At 46.3% G+C, this 23,193-nt stretch overlaps 1 protein-coding gene across 1 annotated transcript in view; it reads right to left on the bottom strand.

Annotated features, from left to right (window-relative positions):
• The window catches only part of PABPC1 (poly(A) binding protein cytoplasmic 1), a 1,472,855-nt gene that overhangs the window by 82,942 nt on the left and 1,366,720 nt on the right, over positions 1-23,193 (bottom strand). Inside the window, exons 13-14 of the mRNA XM_044075161.1 lie at positions 13,409-13,539; positions 13,184-13,279 (exon numbers count right to left, since the gene is read on the bottom strand). Coding sequence (XP_043931096.1) covers positions 13,187-13,279; positions 13,409-13,539 — 224 coding nt within the window. The 3' untranslated portion in view covers positions 13,184-13,186. The remainder of the gene's footprint in view (positions 1-13,183; positions 13,280-13,408; positions 13,540-23,193) is intronic.

Here is a 23,193-nt window from a genome sequence, read left to right as displayed (position 1 = left end):
GTAGGAGAGGGGAATGACCACTGGCTGGGTGGGCAGGGGACACGAAGACCCAGCTCAATCTAAGCCTTAAGGAAAAAAACTCATCATTCTGTCCATGTCGGACGGGAGCAAGTTCTGAAGGATCTAGAAGATGCTTGGGACGGCTTCTGTGCCTGGGAGCTAGAAGGTGCTGCTCCGAACCAGAACCCAAAACACAGTCCCCAAGTTAAGATGGGATCCAACACAGGTCTAGGATCCGCCCTCATTGGATCCATGGGCAACACAGGACCCGAGTGTTCAGAACTCAAATGCCTCTGATCTGAGGAGGTCGGATCCTTTGTAGGTCTAGTGTGAGTAGGATCCAAAGACCTTGATCCGGAGGCCTTGGATCACAGTGTAGACTCCCTGTGCCTATGATCCGAAGGTCTCAAACCAGAGGCTTTGGATCTGGGAATAGATTCATGGGACCTCAGATCAGAGAGAGCAGAGGCTGGAGCCTGACCTGAGGAGCTAGGATTCAACAGCCCAGGCTTCTTTGAAGAAGAGGACCCAGGGAACAAGGGTGCCGTCCTCTTTTTGTCAGAGGGGCCTGGCTTGAGCAATGGACCCCTGAGCCATCCTCATTACAGCCGAGTGACGTCTCCAGGCGTTTCTGCAGTTACCGCCTACTGCGCCTCTAGGCGTCAAATATCACCTGTTCATATTTGCATTAATAATTCCAAAGCCATGTTACATACAAGGTATCAGAAAATTTTATCTTGAAGCATACATGATGGCAAACAAAATTGTATTGATATATGACCTCTGTCAATGGGTATCTGTTAAAAATGTAAGGTGATAACTTCATTTTTTAAATGCTGAAGCCACGCCCACTGGGAGTTAAAGGTACACACTCAAAAGAGCTCTCCCGGAAGGAACGAGTTGCAGTTTATTGTGGCGCTCGACCAAGGACCTGGGGTTGAAGGCAGCACAAATGCTGCATTCAATCTCTAGGTCAGCACCCAAAAAACAGATGCACTCCTCATGCGAGTCGGAAAGGGGCATCTTATTTTACACAACTTCAGTATGTCCTTCTATTCCAATGTTGCAGTATTCACTAGTGGGTAAGCACAAAAGCTCACTGGTGGCTGGGAGGTGGTCTGGATGAGGATTCCAGGAACCCATATAAGATAGCCCTGGCAAATCCTGCTCTGGCCGTGGAAATGTGGTCCAATTTATAGCGCCTGGCGAAGATGTGTACAGAGGACCAGGTAGGTGCTTCCAGAATGGAGTTGGTGTCTAGGCCTTTGAAAAAAGGTTCCAGAGGAAGCCTTGGCTGTTGTGGAACAAGCTCTGACACTGCCTGGCAGTGTCTTCCCATGGTGTGTGTAGCAAAAGAAAATGGCTCTTGCAATCCAAGAGGAAATGGTTTGTTTTCCCACTGCTTTCCCCTAAGCCCTGGGGTGGAAGGAAACAAATAGCTGGTCTGATTTGGGTAGAGGCTTGGTTGTACGCAAATATAACTGAATTTGCCTGTGGACATCCAGGGTGGGTAGGACCCTCTCACAGTCTCCCTGACGGTTAGGAAAGAAGGTGGGTAGGTGAACAGCCTGATTCAGGGAAAGGTCATTGACCGCCTTGGGGATGAAAGAGGGATTAATCCTGAGGGTGACCCTGTCCATATGGAAAACTGGGAAGGGTGGAGTAGCCATAAGGGCTTGGAGCTCTGAAACCCTCCTGGCTGAGGTCAGAGCCACTAGTAGTACAGTCTTCCAAGTGCAAAATTTCAAGTCAGCCTTACCAGCTGGTTTGAAGGGTGGCAGACTAAGTTTTTCTAGGACACAGTTAAGGTCCCAAGAAGGAGGGGTAGGTTTCCTGGGGTGGGTCTTAAGTGTAAAACACCCTTTAGGAATAGCTTTAGGAATAGCTTGGCTGGGAGTCGAAGCTAGAGGAGATTCCATAGGCAAGCAGGCAAAAATGGCAGACTGGTGTGCTTTTAATGAGGAGTCAGACAACCCTGTCTTCCGGAGTTCACACAGGTAGGACAGAATCAGAGGCAGGTCACTGTCCATCGGCTTCATCGGTCTTTTGTGACACCAGATGGAAAACCTTCTCCATTTTGAGAGAGAAGATTTCCTTCTGTTGGGTTTCCTGGCCTCCTGCAGGACTGAAAGTACGTCCTTGTGGTACAGGTGTCTAAAAGGAATCAGAATCGTATCAGCCACAGGGAGAGGTGCAGGGATCTCCACTGTGTGTGAATCTGTCTCCCCTTGTGCTGTGACAGTAGATCCACCGAGGGGGGTAAACTTGTGGTGATTGCCCTTGGACAGGTGAAGAAGTAGGGAGAACCAGTGCTGCCTTGACCAGCAGGGAGTCACCAACAAGATTTTTGGCGAGTCCTTCTGAATATTCAGTAGGACACTCTAGATCAGAGGCGCGGGGGGGGGGGGGGGGCATATAGGAATCTCCTCTTCCAAGACATTAAGAAGGCATCTGTTTGCAGTGCCTTGGGGTAGTGAGCTCTGAAGCAGTAGCTCTGAAGTTGCCTGTTTGTGGAGGAGGCGAACAGGTCCATCTGTGGAATACCCCACCTGTGGAACAGATCTAGGCAAACCTGTCTTGACAGCATCCATTCGTGGCTGTCCAAGGCAGTTCTGCTTAGGGAGTCTGCCTGACAGTTGTGTTGGGATGGGATGTAGGCGGCCTGGAGGGAGATCCCCTGGGAGATGGCCAGATCCCACACCTGTAGAGCTAGCCTGCAGAGGAGATAGGACTTTGTTCCTCCCTGCTTGTTCAACCACCACATAACTGTGGTGTTTGTCTATGAAGATCTTCAGGGTGTCCTTTCTGAGGAAAGGCTGGAAGGCCTGCAGGGCAAAAAGAATGGCTGACATTTCCTTGATGTTGATGTGCCTGTGTTTGTCCACAAACCTTGCACCGTTTTCTCATGCCCAGAGTGGCTTCCCCAGCCCAGATGTGATGCATCTGTGTGCATGACTTAGGAAGGGGAGGGCATCTGCAGAGGGATGCCTGGGGTCTGGGTAACCTGGGCTATCCACCACTTCAGTTCTTGGTGGAGGCAGGGGAGGAGTGGGATCCTGAACTCGAGGGGGTGTGAGTGCTGGGTCCATAATGAGCACAGATACCATTGCATTTTCCTCATGTGTAGCCTTGCAAGAGGTAGCATGGGAATAGTGACTGCCATGTACCCAAGGAGTCTGAGGAATTCCCTCACAGTCAGGATGGGTGACAGGAGGGGAAACTGTAGATGGTGGCTCAAGGAAAATATTTTTTCCTCTGGTAGGAAGGCCATCCTGAGGTCTGTCCTGATTCTGCATCTTAGGAACACAATGTCTTGTGTAGGATTTAGTTGGGATTTGGGAAAGTTTATGAGAGACCCTAGAGACTGCAGCAGGAGCTCCTTTGTGTGTGCGAGGAGGGTTTGTCTGCTGCTTGAATGAGAAGGTCTAGGTATGGGAAAATTTGCATACCCCTTGTCCTGAAGTAAGCAATGACTGGGGCTAGGCATTTAGTAAATACCCTTGGTGCAATGGAAAGATCAAAAAGCAAGGCACAGAATTGAAAACGAGAGGAACCTGCTTTGAATCTGAGGAATTTCCCGGAGGGCGGTTTTATGGGAATGTGCAGGTAGGCCTCCTTGACGTCCAGGGTCACCATGAAGGCCTGAGGAAGGAGGAGGGGAAAGAGAATGGGAAGTGTAATCATCCTAAAGGAGGTGACCTTCAAGAAGAGATTCAGACGAGAAAGATCTAGGATGGGTCTCCATGGTCCTTCCTTCCTGGGCACCAGAAAGATTCTGGAGTAGAAGCCTTTCCCTTGAGCTGAGGGGAAAACTAGCTCTATGGTGCTACCCTGGGGGGGGGGGGGGGCGTCCAAGACATGAAGTAACCCTCCTTCAGAATTGACAAAACCCATTTGTCGGATGTCACTAGAGTCCATGCAGGGAGCCAGTGAGAGAAATAGGAAGATACAAGTACAGTGGGAGGAGGTGGGGGAAGAAAGGGAGGCAGGCAATCAGACATTGCCTGCCCTTTCTGGAAAGGGAGGTCTCTGGGCAGTTGCCTGGGAAGGTGCTTGAGGAGTCCTAGGTTTCGAGTATATTGTCTTCTATGGGTTCTTCTAAACCTAGTATAGGCAGGGGGCTTAGACATTTTCCTTATGAATTGTGTCTTAGAGTAGTTTCTCTGGAACTTGGGGACTGGAGACTCGAGATGCTTTAAGTCTTGGAGTACTTTCCCATTTTGCGGGAGTGACTTGATGTCAGCCATGTTTATGTTTGTGCGAAAAAAAGGGCAGAGTGATCCAAGGGTGCATCCAAGAGTTTGGCCTTGAAGTCGCCTTGGAGGGGCTGAAGACGCAGCCAGGAGTATCTCCTCAACACAGAAGCAGATGCAGCTGACCTGGCAGAGGCCTCAGCTGCATCATAGGCACACTTGAGGGAGTTCTTATTAATGTAAGAGATGAGCGCGAGCAGGTTAGACAGGGATGTCACCGATATCTTTAGAGGCTTTGTCTAGTAAAGCCAGGGAGTATTTGCCTGTGTGTCACTGGTAGACTGCAGCCCTAAAAGCCAGGGTAGCAGAAGTATAAATCTTCTTACACAACCTCTCCATGACTTTGCTGTCTTGATCTGCAGGCAGGACAGTGGTAGTTGGGAGACGTTTGGTGACCCTATTAGTAGCAATAGAAATTGTAGCAGGGTCTGCTGGGGGCACTGGAACAGGAATTTCTCTGCATCAGGCACCCTGTATAATCTGTCTGCCCTTCTAGGGGCAAGTGGCTGGGAATCTGGGTTCAAGCACGCTGCAGCAAAAGCATCCAAGGCGGCAGGTTATACGGGTGGAATGAGAGGCAAGTTAGGAGATTCCATTTGGATCAAGTCACAGAATATTTTTTGGGCGTCAGACATGTCTGAGCAATCCCATTTATAATGTTCTTTCATAAGGTTGACTGTGTCCCCGAAGATAAGGTCTTCAACAGGGGAGTCAGGTTCTGCAGAGGCTTCTTCCGGGGAGCCACTCCCCAGAGGGGAAGAAATCTGTGAAGAGTAGAACAAGGAGCCCTCTGAGGAGTCTGACAATTCCTCCTCTGCAGGGTGGCTAGTTGTTCTCTCAGGCAGGAGAGGCCGAGGGTTAAGTAGAGGTGCAGCAGCTGAGGGAAGGTCTGCAGTAGGTCTAAGGGCCAAGAAGGCATTGCAAAGGCTCTGGCTGAAGACTTGTCAGTCGGGCAAGGCTTCTGGGGTTGGCGGAATATGCCTCGTCTTTTGTTTCTGCTTTGTAGGCCTAGCGGGCCTCTGGTTTGAGGTAGGCCTGGGAGTCTCAGAACGAACGGCAGAGGCCTGGTCCGAAGCGCCTATCTCAGTGACTAGTTCCCCCCGGCATCTGAATCAGGTATCAGGACATCCTCCCTGGATGTGTCGTCTGCTCTGGATTGTGCAGCCTCCTGACAGGTACCCGCTTTATCCAAAGTGGCGGACGCCAGTTCCTCGGCCAAGCTGACGGCTACAGGATGAGAATCGGCCAAGGGAGGTGCAGTGGAAGTAGATGGCCGTGTGGTCTTGACCCTCTTCCTGGGTGGTTCGGATGGGGCGTCGGAGGCGGCTTCCATGCCAAAAGTGATCTAAGGCATTGGTTTTCAAGATACAAGTCTAAGGCCTGAAGTTAGCGACTAAGGGTCTTAGGGACGAATGACTTACAAATGGCGCAGTTTTTATACACGTGATCCCTGCCCAAACAAAAGACACTGGTCATGGGTGTCTGTGGGGAATTTGGCGAAAACAGTTGCACTTGCTCTTACTGGACATTAACAGACCATAGTACCAAAAAGGACTGAAATAATCCTGAACAGGGTACTTATCTTGATGCGAAACTGATCAGCCGTCCGTGAGTAGCAGAACACCTGGCATACTGCTGGCGGCTGAAAAGTTCTATCTTTTATGGTCCATGTACCTGCCAACAAGTCAGACATTCGACACACCTTCTGAGACTGGAAAAGCTTTGGGAACCTGGCCGGAAAAGCTGATAAACCCACTAGTGAATACTGCAACATTGGAATAGAAGGACATCAGTGACATGGATAACATCGGATCAAACTTTACACATTCACGCACAAAAAGGGGAAATCCCAGAATAAACTAGACAGGTAGAAAAACAAAGAAGTTTTTTTTTTTTTTTTTTTTTAGTGAAAGGAAAGTAGAAGTGAAACCGAACGGAAGAAACTGCTACCCAGAGTGTGGGAAAAACTTTAGATAAGGAAAGGCAATAGAGAAAAAGTAGTTTTGTACCTACCATAAATGTAGATGTCCGAACTGGATAGCATCTGCAGTCATAACAACTGGGTTGTCCTGTCGTCAGGCAGCCCTTCAGTCGGCCGGATTCCAAAGTCCGGGTCCGGCTTCGGCTGATGTCGCACTTCACCCGACATCATCTCTGTTGGTCTTCGGGTATAAAGGCATCAGCCGACGCCATTTTCCTCAGTGTTTCTTGCCCCAGATGCCAGTAGCCCTCTTGTAGGCTAAAAATTTTGGATAAATGCCAATGTTTCCAAAAAGATAGTGGTAAACACAAAAAATAAGCATGTATGTACATATATACAACAAATACACCATAAAAGACTCCCCACCAGCTAGCTATTAGGAGGGTAAACACCCTAGGAGTACCACAGAGGGAAGGAGGGAGGGTAATCCTGACTGCAGATGCTATCCAGTTCGGACATCTACATTTATGGTAGGTACAAAACTGTACTATGTCCTTCATGGATGCATCTGCAGTCATAACAACTGGGTAGAATACCATAGCCAACTAGGGAGGAGGAAGAAACTAGATTATGGTGTGTTTAGGATCCCTTGCAGTACAGCAGTGGCAAACCCTGCTCGGGATCTGGAATATAGAGGCAAATTATAATGCTTGGCAAATGTATGCACGGAGGTCCAAGTAGCCGCCTCAATAATGTCTTTGGTTGCCACTCCTCGTAAAAGGCTGTGGTAGTGGCTGTTGCCCTTGTAGAATGAGGTCTTATGTTCTGTGGAATTGGTTTTCCATGGAAGGAGTAACAGAATCGTATGCAATTTCCTATCCATTTGGAGATTGTCTGTTTGGAAATAGCTTTTCCTTCCCTTCCTGTTGCATAGGCTACAAAAAGTTGATCAGTTTTTCTGCTACTTTTTGTTCTGTCCAGGTAGTAGCGTAGCTGTCTATGTACATCCAAGGTATGCAGTATTCTTTCCCTCTGTTTTGTGGGTTGGGAAAGAAGGTAGGTAGGTGGATTGCCTGGTTTAAAGACACTCTGGATACCACCTTAGGCATAAATGTAGGATTAGTCCTCATGGACACTCTATCTTGATGGAAGATTAGGAAGGGTTGTACTGCCATTAGGCCTGAGTTCAGAAACCCTCCTGGCTGAGGTTATTGCCAGTAGGAAGGCGGTTTTCCACGATAGATGCTGTAGGTCTGCTGTTGCTGCTGGCTCAAAGGGTGATAGTGTCAACTTTTCTAGCACAAAGTTCAAGTCCCAAGCTGGTAATGGTGGTTTCCTTGGAGGTTTTACATTCTTGATTCCTCTGAGGAACTGTCTGAGTAATGGGTGTGAAAAAACAGGTGGATCAAAGCTGTATTCTGCTGATATAGCTGATGCATGTATCTTGATGGAGGAGTAGGGCAGGCCTGAATGTAGAAGTTCTGCCAGATACTCCAGAATGTTAGGCATATCTATGTTTGACACATCTTTTCCTCTTTCAGTACTCCAAATGACAAACCTTTTCCATTTTCCTGCATAGTTCCTTCTTGTTGAAGGTCTGCGGGCTTCAAGAATAATGTCTTTAACTCTTTGGGAAAGTTCTGGATTATCTGCTGCTATGTGATGTTCCATGCAGTCAGTTGCAACGTTTTTAGGTTTGGATGCATGATGCTGTAGTTGTTCTGAGTTAACATCAAAGGCATCAGGGTTATTGGCCACATATTGTTCTGAGACATGCTCCTCAGCAGTGGGTACCAGTGTTGTCTTGGCCAGTTTGGAGCTATTAGGATTATCCTTGGACGTTCTTCCTTGATTTTTAGTAATACCTTGTGTATCAAGGGAAGAGGTGGGAATGCATATGCTGCTAGGCCTTTCCAGCTGAAGGAGAGCGAATCCACTTTCCATGCTAGTGGGTGGAATGTCCTTGTGCAGAACTTGTTGAGCTGGTGATTGAGAGGGGAAGCAAATAGATCTATGTGAGGCATTCCCCATTTCTTTGAGATGGTCTTGAAGATGTCCGGGTGTAGCATCCATTCGTGGGCATCCGATGTGGTTCTGCTTAATATGTCTGCTAGAGTATTTTCTTTTCCCGGTACAAATATTGCCTGTAACTGGATGTTGTAGCTGAGTGCCAGGTTCCACAGCTCCAAAGTCATTCTGCATAGGGGGTATGAATGAGTGCCTCCCTGTTTGTTGATGTACCACATGACTGTGGTGTTGTCTGTCCTTATCATCAACTGGCCCTCTGAGAAATGGTCTGAAGTTTTGGATTGCCAGTTTTACCGCCAGCATTTCTTTTAGGTTGATGTGCAGGTGAAGTTGATCCTGCGTCCACAATCCTTGCACGCATTTGTCCAGCATGTGGGCCCCCATCCTAGGTCTGAAGCGTCTGTTGTGATGGTCTGGCTTGCTTGACATCTGCGAAAGGGTAGCCCTGGGTTTGACTGGCATGCTTGAGCCCACCATAGGAACTCCTGTTTTAAGCATGGAATTAGTGGAATTTCTGTTTCTAGGCTGTGCCTGTGTTGGGACCATAAATTCTTTAGGTACCACTGTAGTTTTCTCATATGTAGTCTGGCAAGTGGAACTAAGATTATGCATGATGCCATGAAGCCCAAGGCCTGCAGTACTTTTCTTGCTGTTAACTTGTTCTGTTTTGTTAGTGCCAAGAAGTAAAGAGGGAGTTCTCTTTGTTTTTCTGCAGTTAGGAAAGCCATTTGTTTTACTGTGTCCAATTCAGCCAAGAATGTCCTTGTCTGGGATGGGATCAGCCTTGATTTTTGTAAATTGACTGTGTATCCCAGTGCTTGTAGCAAGTAAATGACCCTTTGTAAATCTGTTGTCAGCTTGCTTTTGTTGTCCCCTTGTAGCAGGCAGTCGTCCAGGTATGGGTAAATTTGAATTCCCTGTAGTCTGCAGTGGGCGATTACTGATGCCAGGCATTTTGTGAATACTCTGGGCGCAGTAGATAAGCCAAAGGGCAATGCTGAGAATTGATAATGCTCTGATCCTGCAAGAAATCTGAGGTATCTTCTGCAGATTGGTCGAATGGGGACGTGCAGGTATGCCTCCTTGAGATCTAGAGTTACCAGCCAACACTCCTTGCCCAGCATGGGAAGAAGTTGCTGTAGGGTCAGCATTTTGAATTTTGGGACAATGATGTATGTCTTTAAGGTGGACAGGTCGAGAATAGGTCTCCAACTTTTTTCCTTTCTTGGAACTAGGAATAATCTTGAGTAGAATCCCTTTCCTTGTTCTGTTGTTGGCACGCTTTCCACAGCTCTCATGTTTGCTAACTGCATTATCTGTTGTAGAGCCTCTGTTTTTTGATTTGGAGGTAGATTTGGCATTCCTCTTTTGACTGTTAATGTGTGGAAGTGGAACCGGTAACCTTGATCTATGGTTTGTAAAATCCACTTGTCTTTTGTGATATAGTGCCAGTTCTTTGAAAATAAGGTTAATTTGCCGCCTAATGGAGCTGCAATTTGTTCCCTGGTAGGCGGATTTAGAGTTAAGTCACTGTGGCTGTGTTGTTGTAGTGGCAGTGGTTGTGTCTGTGCCTCTGTTGTTACCTTGCCACTGTCGTCCTCTGTAGGCACCTCCTCTGGATTGGTTTCTGCCTCTGGAACGTCTATTCCTGCCCCTTTGGGATCTTGTGGAGTCAGGAAAGGACCAATTTTGGCAGGCCAGTTCCTGCTAAACCTTGGGGTTGGACCTGCAAGAAATCTTTAACCGTTTGAACAGATTTTGCCTTTTCTTCCATTTTCTTCATTACCTGCTGGGCAGGTGTACCAAACAAGCTGGTCTTATCCATAGGAGCATCTAATAACTTAGCTTTAACATGATCCGGTAAGGCTTGCTCCTTTAGCCATGCATGCCTTCTTATCACTGTGCCAGTCATGGCTGATCTAAATGAAGCCTCCAGTGCATCATAGCCACATTTTAAGGAATGGTTACTAACCTGTTGTATGTTATTTACCATTTCTAATACATATTTCTTATCAATTGATTCATCAGAGGATAGCTTTTTCGTTAACTGATCAAGCATAAACTCTTGGTATTGTATCATGTGAAACTGACAGTTTAAAGCTCTAGCTGAGAGAGTAGCTGAAGTGTAAACCTTTTTGCCCCATCTGTCTAAAGACCTGGCTTCCCTTTCAGAAGGAATAGGGTTTTTAGCTGTGGTCGCGGCTACTGCCTTGGGACCCTGGGATACAGTTTTGGGGTCTGCAAGTGGGGCCTTGTAAAGGTGGTGATGAGTGTCTGGTACCCTGTAAAATCTGTCTGGTTTGGCAGGGGCTGGAGGTAAAGAATCTGGTGCAGAGCAGACATCATTGAAGGCATCATCCACTACAGAGAGCACAGGAGGTATAGCTAAGGGCCTGTGTTGTGGAAGGTGCAGAAAGGTTCTAAGTCTTTTTCTGGAGTCTGAGAAATCCTGCTGCTGCCATTGGAACTGCTCTCGCATGGCATGTAAGGTTTCCTCAAAGGAAAATTCTTCTGGTGGGGAGGCAGCTGGAATGGATTCTTCAGCATCTGAGTCTTCAAAATTGGAGAAAGGAGCCTCTGGCTGGTCTGTTATGTCTGATTCATCAGCAGAATCATCAGAGGACACAGGCTCGGGGGGCTCTGCCCTAGGTCTCTTCTCTGGGGGCTGAGAGGCCCTGTCTGGGTGAGATTGAGATCCCCTAATTAATGAAATTAAATCTAGTGCCAGAGTAAGCATTTGTGAACTAGAAGAGGGCCGGGTTGTAGGGGGTTTAGCAGGCACTGTTCTAGTAGTTTTGGCTGCTTTGGCCCTGGCAAAGGCCTTAATGGACATGGCTGCTGGAGGCCTAGCAGCACCACGTGCTGGGGTAGACACATCCAAGGGAATGGTGTCTGATAAGTCAGTGGCAACCACCGTAGTGGATAAAATTTCTGAGGCCGATTCAAGAGAAGTAGCAGGGGCCTCAGTGGTAGTGATAGATTCTGCTGTATTTTGATCAGTTTTCTCGGTTTCGGCCGTAACCGCGGACCGCGAGTGTCGGTCTTTATCTTTGCGTTTTTTAGCAGTTTGGGTAGTCGGAGGATCCGACGGCATAATATACGCAAAATCAGAACCGAAAAACTGTTCAGCAAACTCCGACCGATGCCTAAGCGTTCGTCGGTTGAAAGAAGCACAGGCCGAACAGGCTGCTACGGCGTGGGCTGGGCCTAAACAAGGCAGACAGTAAGAGTGGAAATCCTTATGAGGTATTTGTTTCCCACAGGTTAAACAATTATTAACTTTTTCTGACATCGGCTGAGGCAAGAAAGAGTCCCCAACGGGGTACTTAGCTTTAGAAGTCTTCGAAGTAGTATTCGGTAGAAGTAATCTCTGGATCCGACCGACCGGCACTTGCGAACAGCTTCTGCTTCGGGCGCCACGCGGCAAGAAAGACAGAGGAAAATGGCGTCGGCTGATGCCTTTATACCCGAAGACCAACAGAGATGACGTCGGGTGAAGTGCGACATCAGCCGAAGCCGGACCCGGACTTTGGAATCCGGCCGACTGAAGGGCTGCCTGACGACAGGACAACCCAGTTGTTATGACTGCAGATGCATCCATGAAGGACATCGCCACACACACTGTAAAAACGATAGGAGAGGAATGTAAAACAAAGAAAAAGAAAAAAAAAACACATCCAGTAAACTACTGAAAATGCTCGAGGCTCAGGCGACCATGTCCGATTTCTCTGGCGGCAAACATCTGAGGAGGCTGGTTAAGAGTGCAGGGCACTGCGGGTAGTTTGGATCCTAGTCTGAAGAAACATGGCCAAGTTGAATTTAAGGACAGACCCGTAACCCATTTGTGAAGAGGAATGAAAGACATCAGATCATGGTTTTAAGAAAAGCAGAATCTGCCTACTTAACTTGTCAGAGTTCTTGGAAATAGTCACCTGAAGCACTAGACAAAGCTGCACACAACCTACCTGGAGTTGGCAAATGACACCAGACTACTTTCTGAAATCACTGACTAACTTGACCCAACTATAAATTAATTCCTAGGTAATTTGTTGGATAGCTAAGCTGTTTACAGATAGAGCCAACACTTGTCAGCAGTGGTGTTCACCAAGGACCAGTTCTGGGACAGTTCCTCTTTGGCTTATATTCTGCCGATATCAGGGCTGATGACAATGGTCCCTGACAAAGGGAATGACAACAGCAAATTCAGTGCCAACTCCAGCTAACACACATTCTCCAAGATGGCCTAACCCATACAAATTCATGTCACAACCATAGACTAAAGTTACTGCAAGAAACACTACTACGCAAGTGTGCCAACCTCAAAACAATATGATTAAAGACTTGGGCATGTCTGCAGACTACAAACTCCTTGATCACCACATATCAACTGTGTTAGAAAATACTTCTGTTTTAATTAGTATCTTTGTTCCCTCTCCATTCTATCTTTATAGGAAGCTGAAAATCAAATATAATCTTTTTTTTCTTTGGCATTTATCCATGTGCATTATTCAATTAGGAAAAAACACAATGCTGCCTCGCCAAAAAACTTTAGGTACGAGCAAAGGTGGCAAATAACCCTAAACTGCTTGACCTTCTAAATGTCCATTAAATGCAAATACCACAACATACACTAGGGATTGAAACCTACACTATAAAAATACCTGCTGGAGCAACATCGCTACACAAGGATATGGTAGCGACGGAATAAACTTGCACTAAAATCAATGACTTGCTCTCTAAACCTTATTAGAAGTGTGGTTAAGTAACTATAAATTTAGTACGGGAAGTCCCCTACAGACAGGGGTAGTAAGCAAACTGCAGTAACTAAGCACTTATGATCTTTGCAAACAACCATCTAGTATGAACCCAGGAACTCAACTTGAGTGTTTCTCTCACAGCTGGCAAAACTATCTACTCCAGATGGGTTTTAACTATCATGCTGAATCCAGTATAACAAATGACAGCACAAAAAGATACTCACAAATTAAACACCTGTAACAACTGCAGGATTACTGACAGCCTTCTGTGCAGCTTCCTTTGCTTGGTGAGCCTGCAATACAGCTACAGCTTCATCAACCTAAGGAAAGAAGCACAAAAGTATCCCTTAGATCAGTGCTTGCTCTGCTGGCCTAAAGATGAAAGACAGTGAGTAGCTCTGCAATAACATACACAGAGAAGAGATGTTCTGCAAAACATGACATAATACCTTGGAGCGTAGAGACTCTGGAGATTCCAACATATGAAGCAGTTCAGAGTTATCAATCTCAAGAAGCATTCCAGTAATTTTTCCAGCCAGAGTTGGATGCATTTGCTGGATAAGTGGGAACAGACGCTCGCCTACAGAAAAAAAAGAATCATTTACAAGGCTACATTTACCTTAAAGCAAGTTTTATGTCAATTAAAACAATTCCTGCACCACCACAATATGCATGGAAGTAGAACTCAAATGTACAGCTATGTGTGAGAAAATCACCATAACACAATGTACAAGAATTACTAGTTCAATACAAATCCTGACATCTAGGTTTTAGCTGCAAGCAGACTGATATATGGCCAACCCAATTTAAACTACTTTGTAGATGTCTAGGTGCAGATGGACTCTTCATCAACAATAAGGACTGACAAATCCTGGAAAAAAAGGCAGCTGACCAATGCCATCTTCTGTTTTCTGACGATGACAAAAGCTTTGCCTTGTAGACAAAGTACAGTTGTGTACACTTACCATAAATGTAGATGTACAAGTGTATTCACTGTTGCAGTCATTACATTTGGGTATATCTGCCATGGTTTAGTGGTAAATCACTGTGTATGGAGTGCAGGATCCTAGGTTCGAGCCTTGGAGAGGCAGTTTATTTTAGGCTTTAGATCTAATAACTCTAATCAGGGGAAGCCAACCCCCCCCCCCCCCAAGAGGCCTACGACTGAAGCTGATTATGAATCTTCTGATTCTTCTGATGATCTGGATTTGCCCTTATCTACTGATTAAGATTCTGATGCAGAAGACTCCATTTCCCTCTGCTTCCCCTCCTGAGGATTTTTCTTTTGGGGAAACCTTACATACTCTAAGGGAGCATTTCCAATGGGAAAGCCAGGATTTCTCTGATTCTAAAAAGAGGCTTAGGGATTTCCTTCTCCTACCTCAGTACAAGCCTTTAGCTATTCCTCCTGTAATAGACATTGTTGATGATGCTTTTTCGGAATCTAGTTTGGCCCCTGATTCCTTGCCTCCTGCTCCCAGAAAACTTGACAGATACTACAGGGTCCCAGAGTCCCACAAGTTCCTTTTTAAAAATCCTGGTCTGGCGTCAGTTGTCGTCGCTTTCTCTTCTGACGTCAGTGAGGCCAGAGTATACAAGACACAGCCGACGCCATGTTCTTCAGTCTTTCTTGCCCCAGATGTCAGGTGCCTCCAGAAGGAAGGCAATACATAAATTAAAGAGGTAGCTGTGGCCCTGGTGGAGTGTGATCTGATACCTGTAAAAACAGATTTCCCATGATAGGAATAACAAAACCGTATGCAGTGGCCTATCCACTTTGAAATAGTCTGCTTGGAAACTGGCTTCCCTTGAGCCCCTACAGCATAGGACACAAAGAGTTGTTCTGATTTCCTGAAGGACTTTGTTCTGTCCAAGTAGTAACGTAGCTGCCTATGGATGTCTAAAGAATGTAGCAGCCTTTCCCCTTTGTTTTGAGGATTGGGATAAAAGGTAGGAAGGTGTATGGCTTGATTTAAAGCTACCCTGGATACCACTTTAGGCATAAATAATGGGTTGGTACGAAGGGAAACCCTGTCCTGATGGAAAATGAGAAAGGGCTGCACTGCCATGAGGGCCTGTAGTTCCGAAACTCTACGAGCTGAAGTGATATAGCCAGAAGGAAGGCAGTTTTCCAGGACAAATATTGCAAATCTGTTGAGGCAGCTGGTTAAAAAGGAGGCAATGTTAATTTTTCTAGTATGTAATTAAGATCCCAGGCTGGTATTGGTTGTTTTCTTGGTGGTCTAATATTCTTAGCCCCTCTGAGGAACTGAGGAGTGGGTGAGAAAATAAAGTAGGATCCATGTTGTACTCTGCAGAAATGGCTGAGGCATGGATTTTTATGGAAGAAAATGAAAGTCCACTGTTCAGCAGCTCAGCTAGATACTGTAATACCGGAGGGAAGTTCAGTTTTCTAGGGTCTTGGCCTTTTTTCTCATTCCAAGAATGAAACCGCTTCCATTTTGCGGAATAAGCTTTTCTAGTAGATGGCCTTCTGGCCTCCAAAATGACATCCTGCACCTCCTTGGAGAGTAGGGTCTGTTGTGGTGTTAAGGAATTTTCCATGCAGCGAGATTGAGTGTTTTCAGCTGACTGTGGAGAGTTTTGTAGCTGTGCTGAGTCAGCAGAAGAGGCATTAGAGGCAGGAACCAGGGAGGAGTATGTGTTAGGCTCCTCAGCAGTGGGTACCAGTGTTGTCGTGGCCAATCTGGAGCAATCAGTATCATCTTCGGTCTGTCTGCTCTTGCTTTCAAAAGTACCTTGGGCAGAAGAGGCAGAGGTGGGAATGCGTAAACTGTCCATGCTGTCCAACTGAATGAAAGGGCGTCCACTCTCCAGGCCTTTGGGTGAAAGGTCCTCGAACAAAACGTTTCCAATTTTTGATTCCTGTGGGAGGCAAAAAGATCTATGTCTGGCCTCCCCCACACTTGGGTTATTTCTGTAAACACCTGAGGATGTAACTTCCATTCGTGTGGATCTGTCATATTTCTGCTTAATTTGTCTGCCAGCGCGTTTTCCAATCCTGGCAGGTACTGGGCTTGAAGTTCGATTTGCCATTCCAGAGCCAAGTTCCAAAGAGTCATGGCTAGTCTGCACAAGGGGTATGAATGTGTTCCTCCTTGTTTATGTACCACATTACTGTGGTGTTGTCTGTTCTTATCAGTAATTGCCCTGGATGCAGGAAGTCCTTGAAAGCTGTAATTGCATTTATTAATGCTAGCATTTCTTTTTGATTGATGTGAAGGTGCTTTTCTTTTTGGGACCATTTGCCCTGGATGCACCTGTCCGTCATGTGCGCCCCCCAGGCGTAATCTGAGGCGTCTGTTGTGATAACTTGCTTTGCTTGAGGCTTGCAGAATGGGAGGCCTGTGTTTGCTTGACATGCTTGGGCCCACCATAGAAATTCCTTTTGCAAACATGGGATTATTGGTATTATTGTTTCCAAACTGTGACTGTGTTGAGACCATAGGTTTTTTAGGTACCATTGAAGTTTCCTCATATGCAGCTTTGCACATGGGATTAAAAGAATGCAAGATGCCATGAATCCCAGAGCCTGCAGGATTTTCCTTGCAGTAAGCCTGGTACTTTTTGCTAGTATTTTGAAGTAATGAGATAGTTGCCCCTGTTTTTCTGGCGTAAGATAGGCCCATCTGGGTCACGAACAAGGTCAAGGTTTTTACTCATGACTATTCCTGGTACCAAGGAAGGGAACCGATTGGAGACCCATTGTTCGTGAGTAGGTACCTCTTGAATAGCTCTCATGCTTATGACCTTTGAAATTTGTAGTTGTGCCTCTGCCCTTTGATTCTGTGGCAGGTTTGGCATGCCTCTCATTTTTGGAAGAGTGTGAAAATTAAATTTGTAGCCTCTGTTTATAATGTCCAGGATCCATTTGTCTGTTGTGACAATATGCCAATTGGCTGCAAATAATGCTAGCTTTCCTCCCAAAGGTGCTGCCAGCTGAGACGTGCTTGGCATGGAAATGAGGGAGTCATTGGGTTTGCTTCCTGTATTGTTGTGCACTGTCCTCGCCACCTCTTGGTGCTGGAGTTTGCCATTGTCGTCCTCTATATGATCCTTGTGATTGCCCTCTGCCCCTTGTGCGTCTGTATGTACCTCTTTGGGGCTTGTCAGTGGCTGGAAAGGACCAGTTTTTGAAGGCCAATTTCTGCTAAAACGTGGTGGTTGGACCTGTAAAAGGCTTTGACAGTTTGCATAGATTTGGCTTTTTCTTCCATTTTCCGTAGTATCTCCTCAGCATTAGTACCAAACAGCACATCCTTTTGTAAAGGAGCATCTAGAAGTTTAGCTTTGACATGATCAGGCAAGTTTTGTTCTCTAAGCCAGGCATGTCTGCGAATGACTGATCCTGTAGCAGCCTCTACTTGAAGCCTCTAGGGCATCATAACCACATTGTAAAGTGTGTTTACCCACTTGCTCTGCACTATGCATCATATCCTGTAACTCCTTTAAATCTGGTTGTTCAGGTTGAGACATTTTATTCCTTAATTGTGATAACAGGAACTGTTGATATTTAAGCATATGAAACTGACAATTTAAGGCCCTCATGGTTAGGGTGGCCGAGGTATATACCTTTTTACCCCACCTTTCTAAAGATCTTGACTCCCTTTCTGCAGGAAGTGGATTCTTGGCAGTGGAGGCCTTCAATCCCTTGGGGCCTTGTGAAATGGTTTCAGGGTCAGCATTATGGCTTTTGAAGAGGAATTGGTGAGAGTTGGGTACTCTAATACCTATCAGGCTTGACTGGTGCAGGAGGCAGAGAATCCGGGTTAAGGCAAGCCTCCGAATAATCATCATCAAGTATGTCCAACACAGGGGGTATCGCCAGAGGTCTGTGTTGAGGTAACAAAAGAAATTCCCTAAGCCTTTTCTTAGAATCTGAAAAGTCTTGGCCTTCCCAATGGAAGTGTTCCCTCAAGGTGTGCAAGGTTTCCCCAAAGGAAAAATCCTCAGGAGGAGATACAGAAGGGATGAACTGTTCTGCATCCGAATCCTCAAAAGGGGAGTTAAGAGTGTTCCTCTGCATCAGAATGTTCTGATAAAATGGATCCCTGATCAGAAGAGGGAGAATCTTCCTCCACTCTGGGTCTCTTGTCTGGAGGGGGTTGAGAACCTCTGATAAGAGTAATTAAATCCTCAGCCATTTTAAGCATCTATTTTTTAGGCATGGGACCTGGAGATGGCCCTGTGCAACAGGCCTCTTGGGGTGCCTGGCTGCTTTGGATTTAGTAAAGGCCTTAATAGAAAAAGAAGATGAGGGTCTAAAGACACCATGGGTGGAGGTGGACCTGTCCATATTAGTAGGCTCAACATTAGCAAAGGCTTCGGTGGTTGTAGTCTGGGAAAGGGCCGAGGTCCCAGCGGTCTCGGGTACAGAGGACACCGCCAAAGGAGTGTCGTCGGTAGTCGGGGACTACAAAGGCGTCTCGCTGAGAACCGGACCACGTGTAGCCTGTTTTGGCGTGATGTCTGCGGGGACCGCGGGCCTCGCGTGTCGGTCCTTTTCCTTGCGTTTTTTGGACAAAACGGTAGTCGGAGTGTCCGACGACATTTTATAATCAAAAGCTTTACCAAAATAGTGTTGGGCGAACTCCGCCCGACGCTTAATAGTGCGTTTATTGAAGGTAGCGCAAAAGCGACAGCCCGAGACGTCGTGGTCTGGGCCTAAACAAGGTATGCAGAGGGAATGGAAATCCTTATGCGGTATTTGCTTCCCACAAGAAATACAATTATTAACTTTTTCTGACATCGGTCTGAGGCAAGAAAAGTTTCCCCAACGGGATACTTAGCTTTAATGAAGACTTTGGTTTCCAAAATTTTCGTAATTCAGGAGCTGGCCGACCGGCACTTGCGAACTGCTTCTGCTTCGGGCACCGCACGGCAAAAAAGACCGAAGAACATGGCGTCGGCTGTGTCTTATATACTCTGGCCTCACTGACGTCAGAAGAGAAAGCGACGCCGGACCAAGACTTTGGAATTCGGCCGACCGAGGGACCGCCTGACGGCAGAAAACCCATCTGTGATTACTGCAGCTGTATGCACGATGAACATCATCAGAAGGATCAGAAAAAACAGAATCCTGGTCAGAAGATTCATAATCCACTTCAGTCCTAGGCCTCTTAGAAGGGGGCGGGGGGGGTTGGCTACCCCTGATTAGAGTTATTAGATCTTCAGCGTAAAATAAACTGCCTCTCCAAGGCTCGAACCCAGGACCCTGCACTCCATAGACAAAGTGATTTACCACTAAACCATTGCAGATATACCCAAATGTAATGACTGCAACAATGAAACATGACGAACATCAGCCTTCAGGTTCCAGAAGTCCCATCTTTGGTAACTCACCCTTAACTACAAAGGATGAAGGTTTGTTTATGTAAAGACAAGCAACAGTACTTGTAGAAGCAGGTTTCTCCCCCTCTCAAATTCTAAGATCCAGCAGGACTAAGCTTAATAACAGGGGAAGGTGGAAAGAAAAAAAAAATTGTGTAACATGTTACTAAAACCATAGATGTCCTCTTCCATGTTGCAGTATTCTGCATATGGGGTTACTGTTGTGTGATGCGGCCGAGAGAACGTGGGCCATAAAAGTGACGAAGGCATGCACCAGTCCTCAGAACTGAAAGCCCCAGTCGGAGCCCATCCTAATAAGGTCAATGCCAGTTCAGTGCCACTCAGATAGGTAAAGGTAGCCTAACAGGAGGGGAAGGTGAGTGGGGAAGGAATACTGCAACATGGAAGAGAAGGAAATCTACGGTTATGGTAAGAATTTAAACAACTTTTCTATGTTCCTCTATTCTCATGTTACAGTATTCTGCATAAGGGTGAGTGTCAATGCTCACTATGATTAGGGTGGAGGTCTAGAGGCAGATTCCAGGAATCCGTGAAGGATGGCCCTGGCAAACCCTGCTTTAACTGTCCCTTGCAGGGATTTCCTATGGAATTGGTAACAGAAGGTGATGGCCTTGGAGATCCAAGTAGATATGGTCTGCTTGGACACGGCCTTCCCCAGTGCTCTAGGGTGGAAGATGCAAAGAGTTATGTCTGTCTGATGGTCTTTGTTTTATGCAAGTAAAACCTGATCTGTCTATGCACATCAAGAAGTGCAGTACCCTTCTCACTGTCCCCCTGAGGGTTGGGGAAAAAACAGGTAAGTGTATGGCCTGGTTAAGTGACAGGTCATTCATCACCTTGGGTGAAGGATGGGTTAGAGTTCTAAGGGTAATCCTATCCCCATGAAAAAGTAGGAAGGGGGGGAATAGCCATAAGGGCTTGTAGTTCTGATACTCTTCTAGCTGAGATCAGGGCAACTAGCAGTACAGTTTTCCATGTGCAATGTTTTAATGAGGCTTTGTCTGCTGGCTCTAAAGAAGGGAGCGTAAGCTTTTCAAGCACATTGTTAAGATCCCAAGGAGAAGGGCATGGTTTCCTGGGTGGTCTTAGGTGGAGAACCCCCCTAAGGAAAAGTTTAGAAGGGAGCCTAGAAGCTAAAGGGGGGTCCATAGGAAGGCATGCTGAAAAGTACAATTTTGTACCTACCATAAATGTAGATGTTCAAGTGTACACCCTGCTGCAGTCATCACACCTGGGTTATCCTGTCGTCAGGCGGTCCCGCAGTCTGCCGGAATTCCAAAGTCTTGGTCCGGCGTCGGTTGCTGTCGCTTCTTCCCTGAAGTCAGTGCGCCAGGGATATATATAATGCATCCGACGCCATCTTCTTCAGTTTTTCTTGCCCCAGATGTCAGGTGCCCCCAAAAAGGTGGTCAGTAATTAGCACTAAATAAATAATTTTTTTTTTTTTTTTTTGCACAAAACACAAAATCCCTCCAGCTACAAGCAAATACATCAGGAAGGTATTGTATAGATTTAGCCAGCTAGATCAGAGGGGATGGAGGGACGGTAACCTGGACTGCAGCAGGGTGTACACTCGAACATCTACATTTATGGTAGGTACAAAACTGTACTATGTTCATCGTGTTACTCTGCTGCAGTCATCACACTTGGGTAGAATCCCAAAGCTATGGATGGTTGGAGGAGTTATAGAGGGTTAGAGGAGGCTAGAAGGCCCTGCAGAACTGCAGTGGCGAAGCCAGCCCTAGTCTTAGAGTAAAGTGGCAAGTGATAGTGTTTGGTAAAAGTGTATACTGAACTCAAAGTTGCAGCTTCCAAAATCTCCTTGGTTGGTACCCCCCTGAGGAAGGCTGTAGATGTAGCTGTTGCCCTGGTAGAGTACCTAATGGTAGCAGGAACTGGTTTTCCATGATGGGTATAGCAAAAACGAATGCAATGTCCTATCCATTTGGAAATGGTTTGCTTTGATATAGCCTTCCCTTGTGAAGCTGTAGCATAGGATACAAAGAGCTGGTCAGATTTTCTGAAAGCCTTAGTTTTATCCAAGTAGTAGCGAAGTTGCCTGTGAATGTCCAAGGAATGCAGGAGTCTTTCTCCTTTGTTCTGTGGGTTTGGGAAGAAGGTGGGTAAGTGAATGGTTTGATTTAAAGACACACTGGAAACCACCTTAGGCATGAAGGAAGGATTAGTACGTAGAGAAACTCTGTCTTGATGGAAAATGAGGAAAGGTTAAACTGCCATTAATGCCTGCAGCTCTGAGACTCTTCTAGCTGAAGTTATTGCTAGCAGCAGGGCAGTCTTCCATGATAAGAACTGTAGATCTGCAGAGAAAGCTGGTTCAAAGGGAGGTAGCGTAAGTTTTTCCAGAACAAAATTGAGGTCCCATGTTGGTGTAGGTGCTCTCCTGGGGGGGCCTAATGTTTTGTGCTCCTCTGAGGAACTGCCTTAGAACTGGATGCGAAAATAAGGGTGGTTCTGTGTTGTAGTGGGCTGAAATAGCTGCTGCATGGATTTTAATGGAGGAAAAAAAGTCCTTTGTGCAACATCTCAGTTAAATACTGTAGAATCTGAGGCAGGTGAGGCTGAAGTGTGTTTTGGCCTTTAGTTTGGTTCCACGCACAAAACCTTTTCCATTTGTCCGCATAGGCCTTCCTGGTCCTGGGCCGCCTAGCTTCCAGAATAACATCCATAACTGCTTGGGAAAGAGTAGCTGGGTGGATGTTTAGGTGATTTTCCATGCAGCCAGATTTAAGGTTTTTAACTGGCTGTGAAGAATCTGATTGTTTTGCTGTGTGAGCAAATGGGCAGTTTGTGGTAAAATCCGACGTGGGCCCTGGGCCATATTCCTCAATAATGAGTACCAGTGCTGGCGTGGCCAGTCTGGGGCTATGAGTATCAGTCGTGGTCTCTCCTTTCTGACTTTCAGAAGCACATTTGTGAGGAGAGGCAATGGAGGGAAGGCATACACTGTCAGGTTTTTCCAGCTGAAAGAGTGTGTCCACTTTCCAAGCTTGATGGTGAAGTGTCCTTGTACAAAATTTTGTTAGTTGATAAGTTTTGAGGACTGGCAAACAGGTCTATGTCTGGAAGGCCCCATTTTTGAGTTATCATTGCAAATACTTGTGGATCCAGTTTCCACTCGTGGGGATCCATGATGTTTCTGCTGAGGTTGTCTGCCAATGTGTTCTTTTGTCCTGGCAGGAACTGAGCTTGTAAGTGAACTTGGTAAGCCAGAGCTGTGTTCCACAAGGTCATTGCTTGCCTGCATAGAGGGTAGGAGTGTGTACCCCCTTGTTTATGTACCACATTACTGTGGTGCTGTCCGTCCTTATTGTAAGTTGTCCTGGATGTAATAGATTCTTGAAGGCTGTCAGAGCATTCTGTACAGCTAGCATCTCTTTTTGACTGATGTGCAGATTCATTTGATCTGCAGACCATATGCCTTGAACGCACTGTCCTGCCATGTGTGCCCCCCAGGCGTAGTCCGATGCATCTGTTGTCATAGTTTGCCTGGCTGGGGGCAAGGTGAAAGGCTGACCCTTGTTGAGGTGACATGCCAGTGACCACCATAGAAACTCCTGTTGTAGGCAAGGAATGAGAGATATCATTGTGTCCAAGCTGTGGCTGTGTTGAGACCATACGCTTTTTAGGTACCACTGTAATTTCCTCATATGCAACTTTCCAAATGGTATTAGTAGTATGCAAGATGCCATGAAGCCCAAGGTCTGCAGAATTTTTCTTGCAGGTAGTTGGGTCTTCGTTGCCATTGTTTTGAAATATTGTGTCAGTTGTTGTTTGTCTGGCATCAGATAAGCCTTCTGGGCCGTTGTATTCAAGCTGGCACCCAGGAATGTCATTTTGTGAG

The sequence above is a fragment of the Protopterus annectens genome, chromosome 6.part0 (genome assembly GCF_019279795.1).
Source record: "Protopterus annectens isolate FY-2018-M chromosome 6.part0, PAN1.0, whole genome shotgun sequence".
Taxonomy (NCBI): domain Eukaryota; kingdom Metazoa; phylum Chordata; order Ceratodontiformes; family Protopteridae; genus Protopterus; species Protopterus annectens.
Note: the sequence above shows the minus strand (reverse complement) of the source record. Positions and strands in the feature narration are given on the sequence as shown.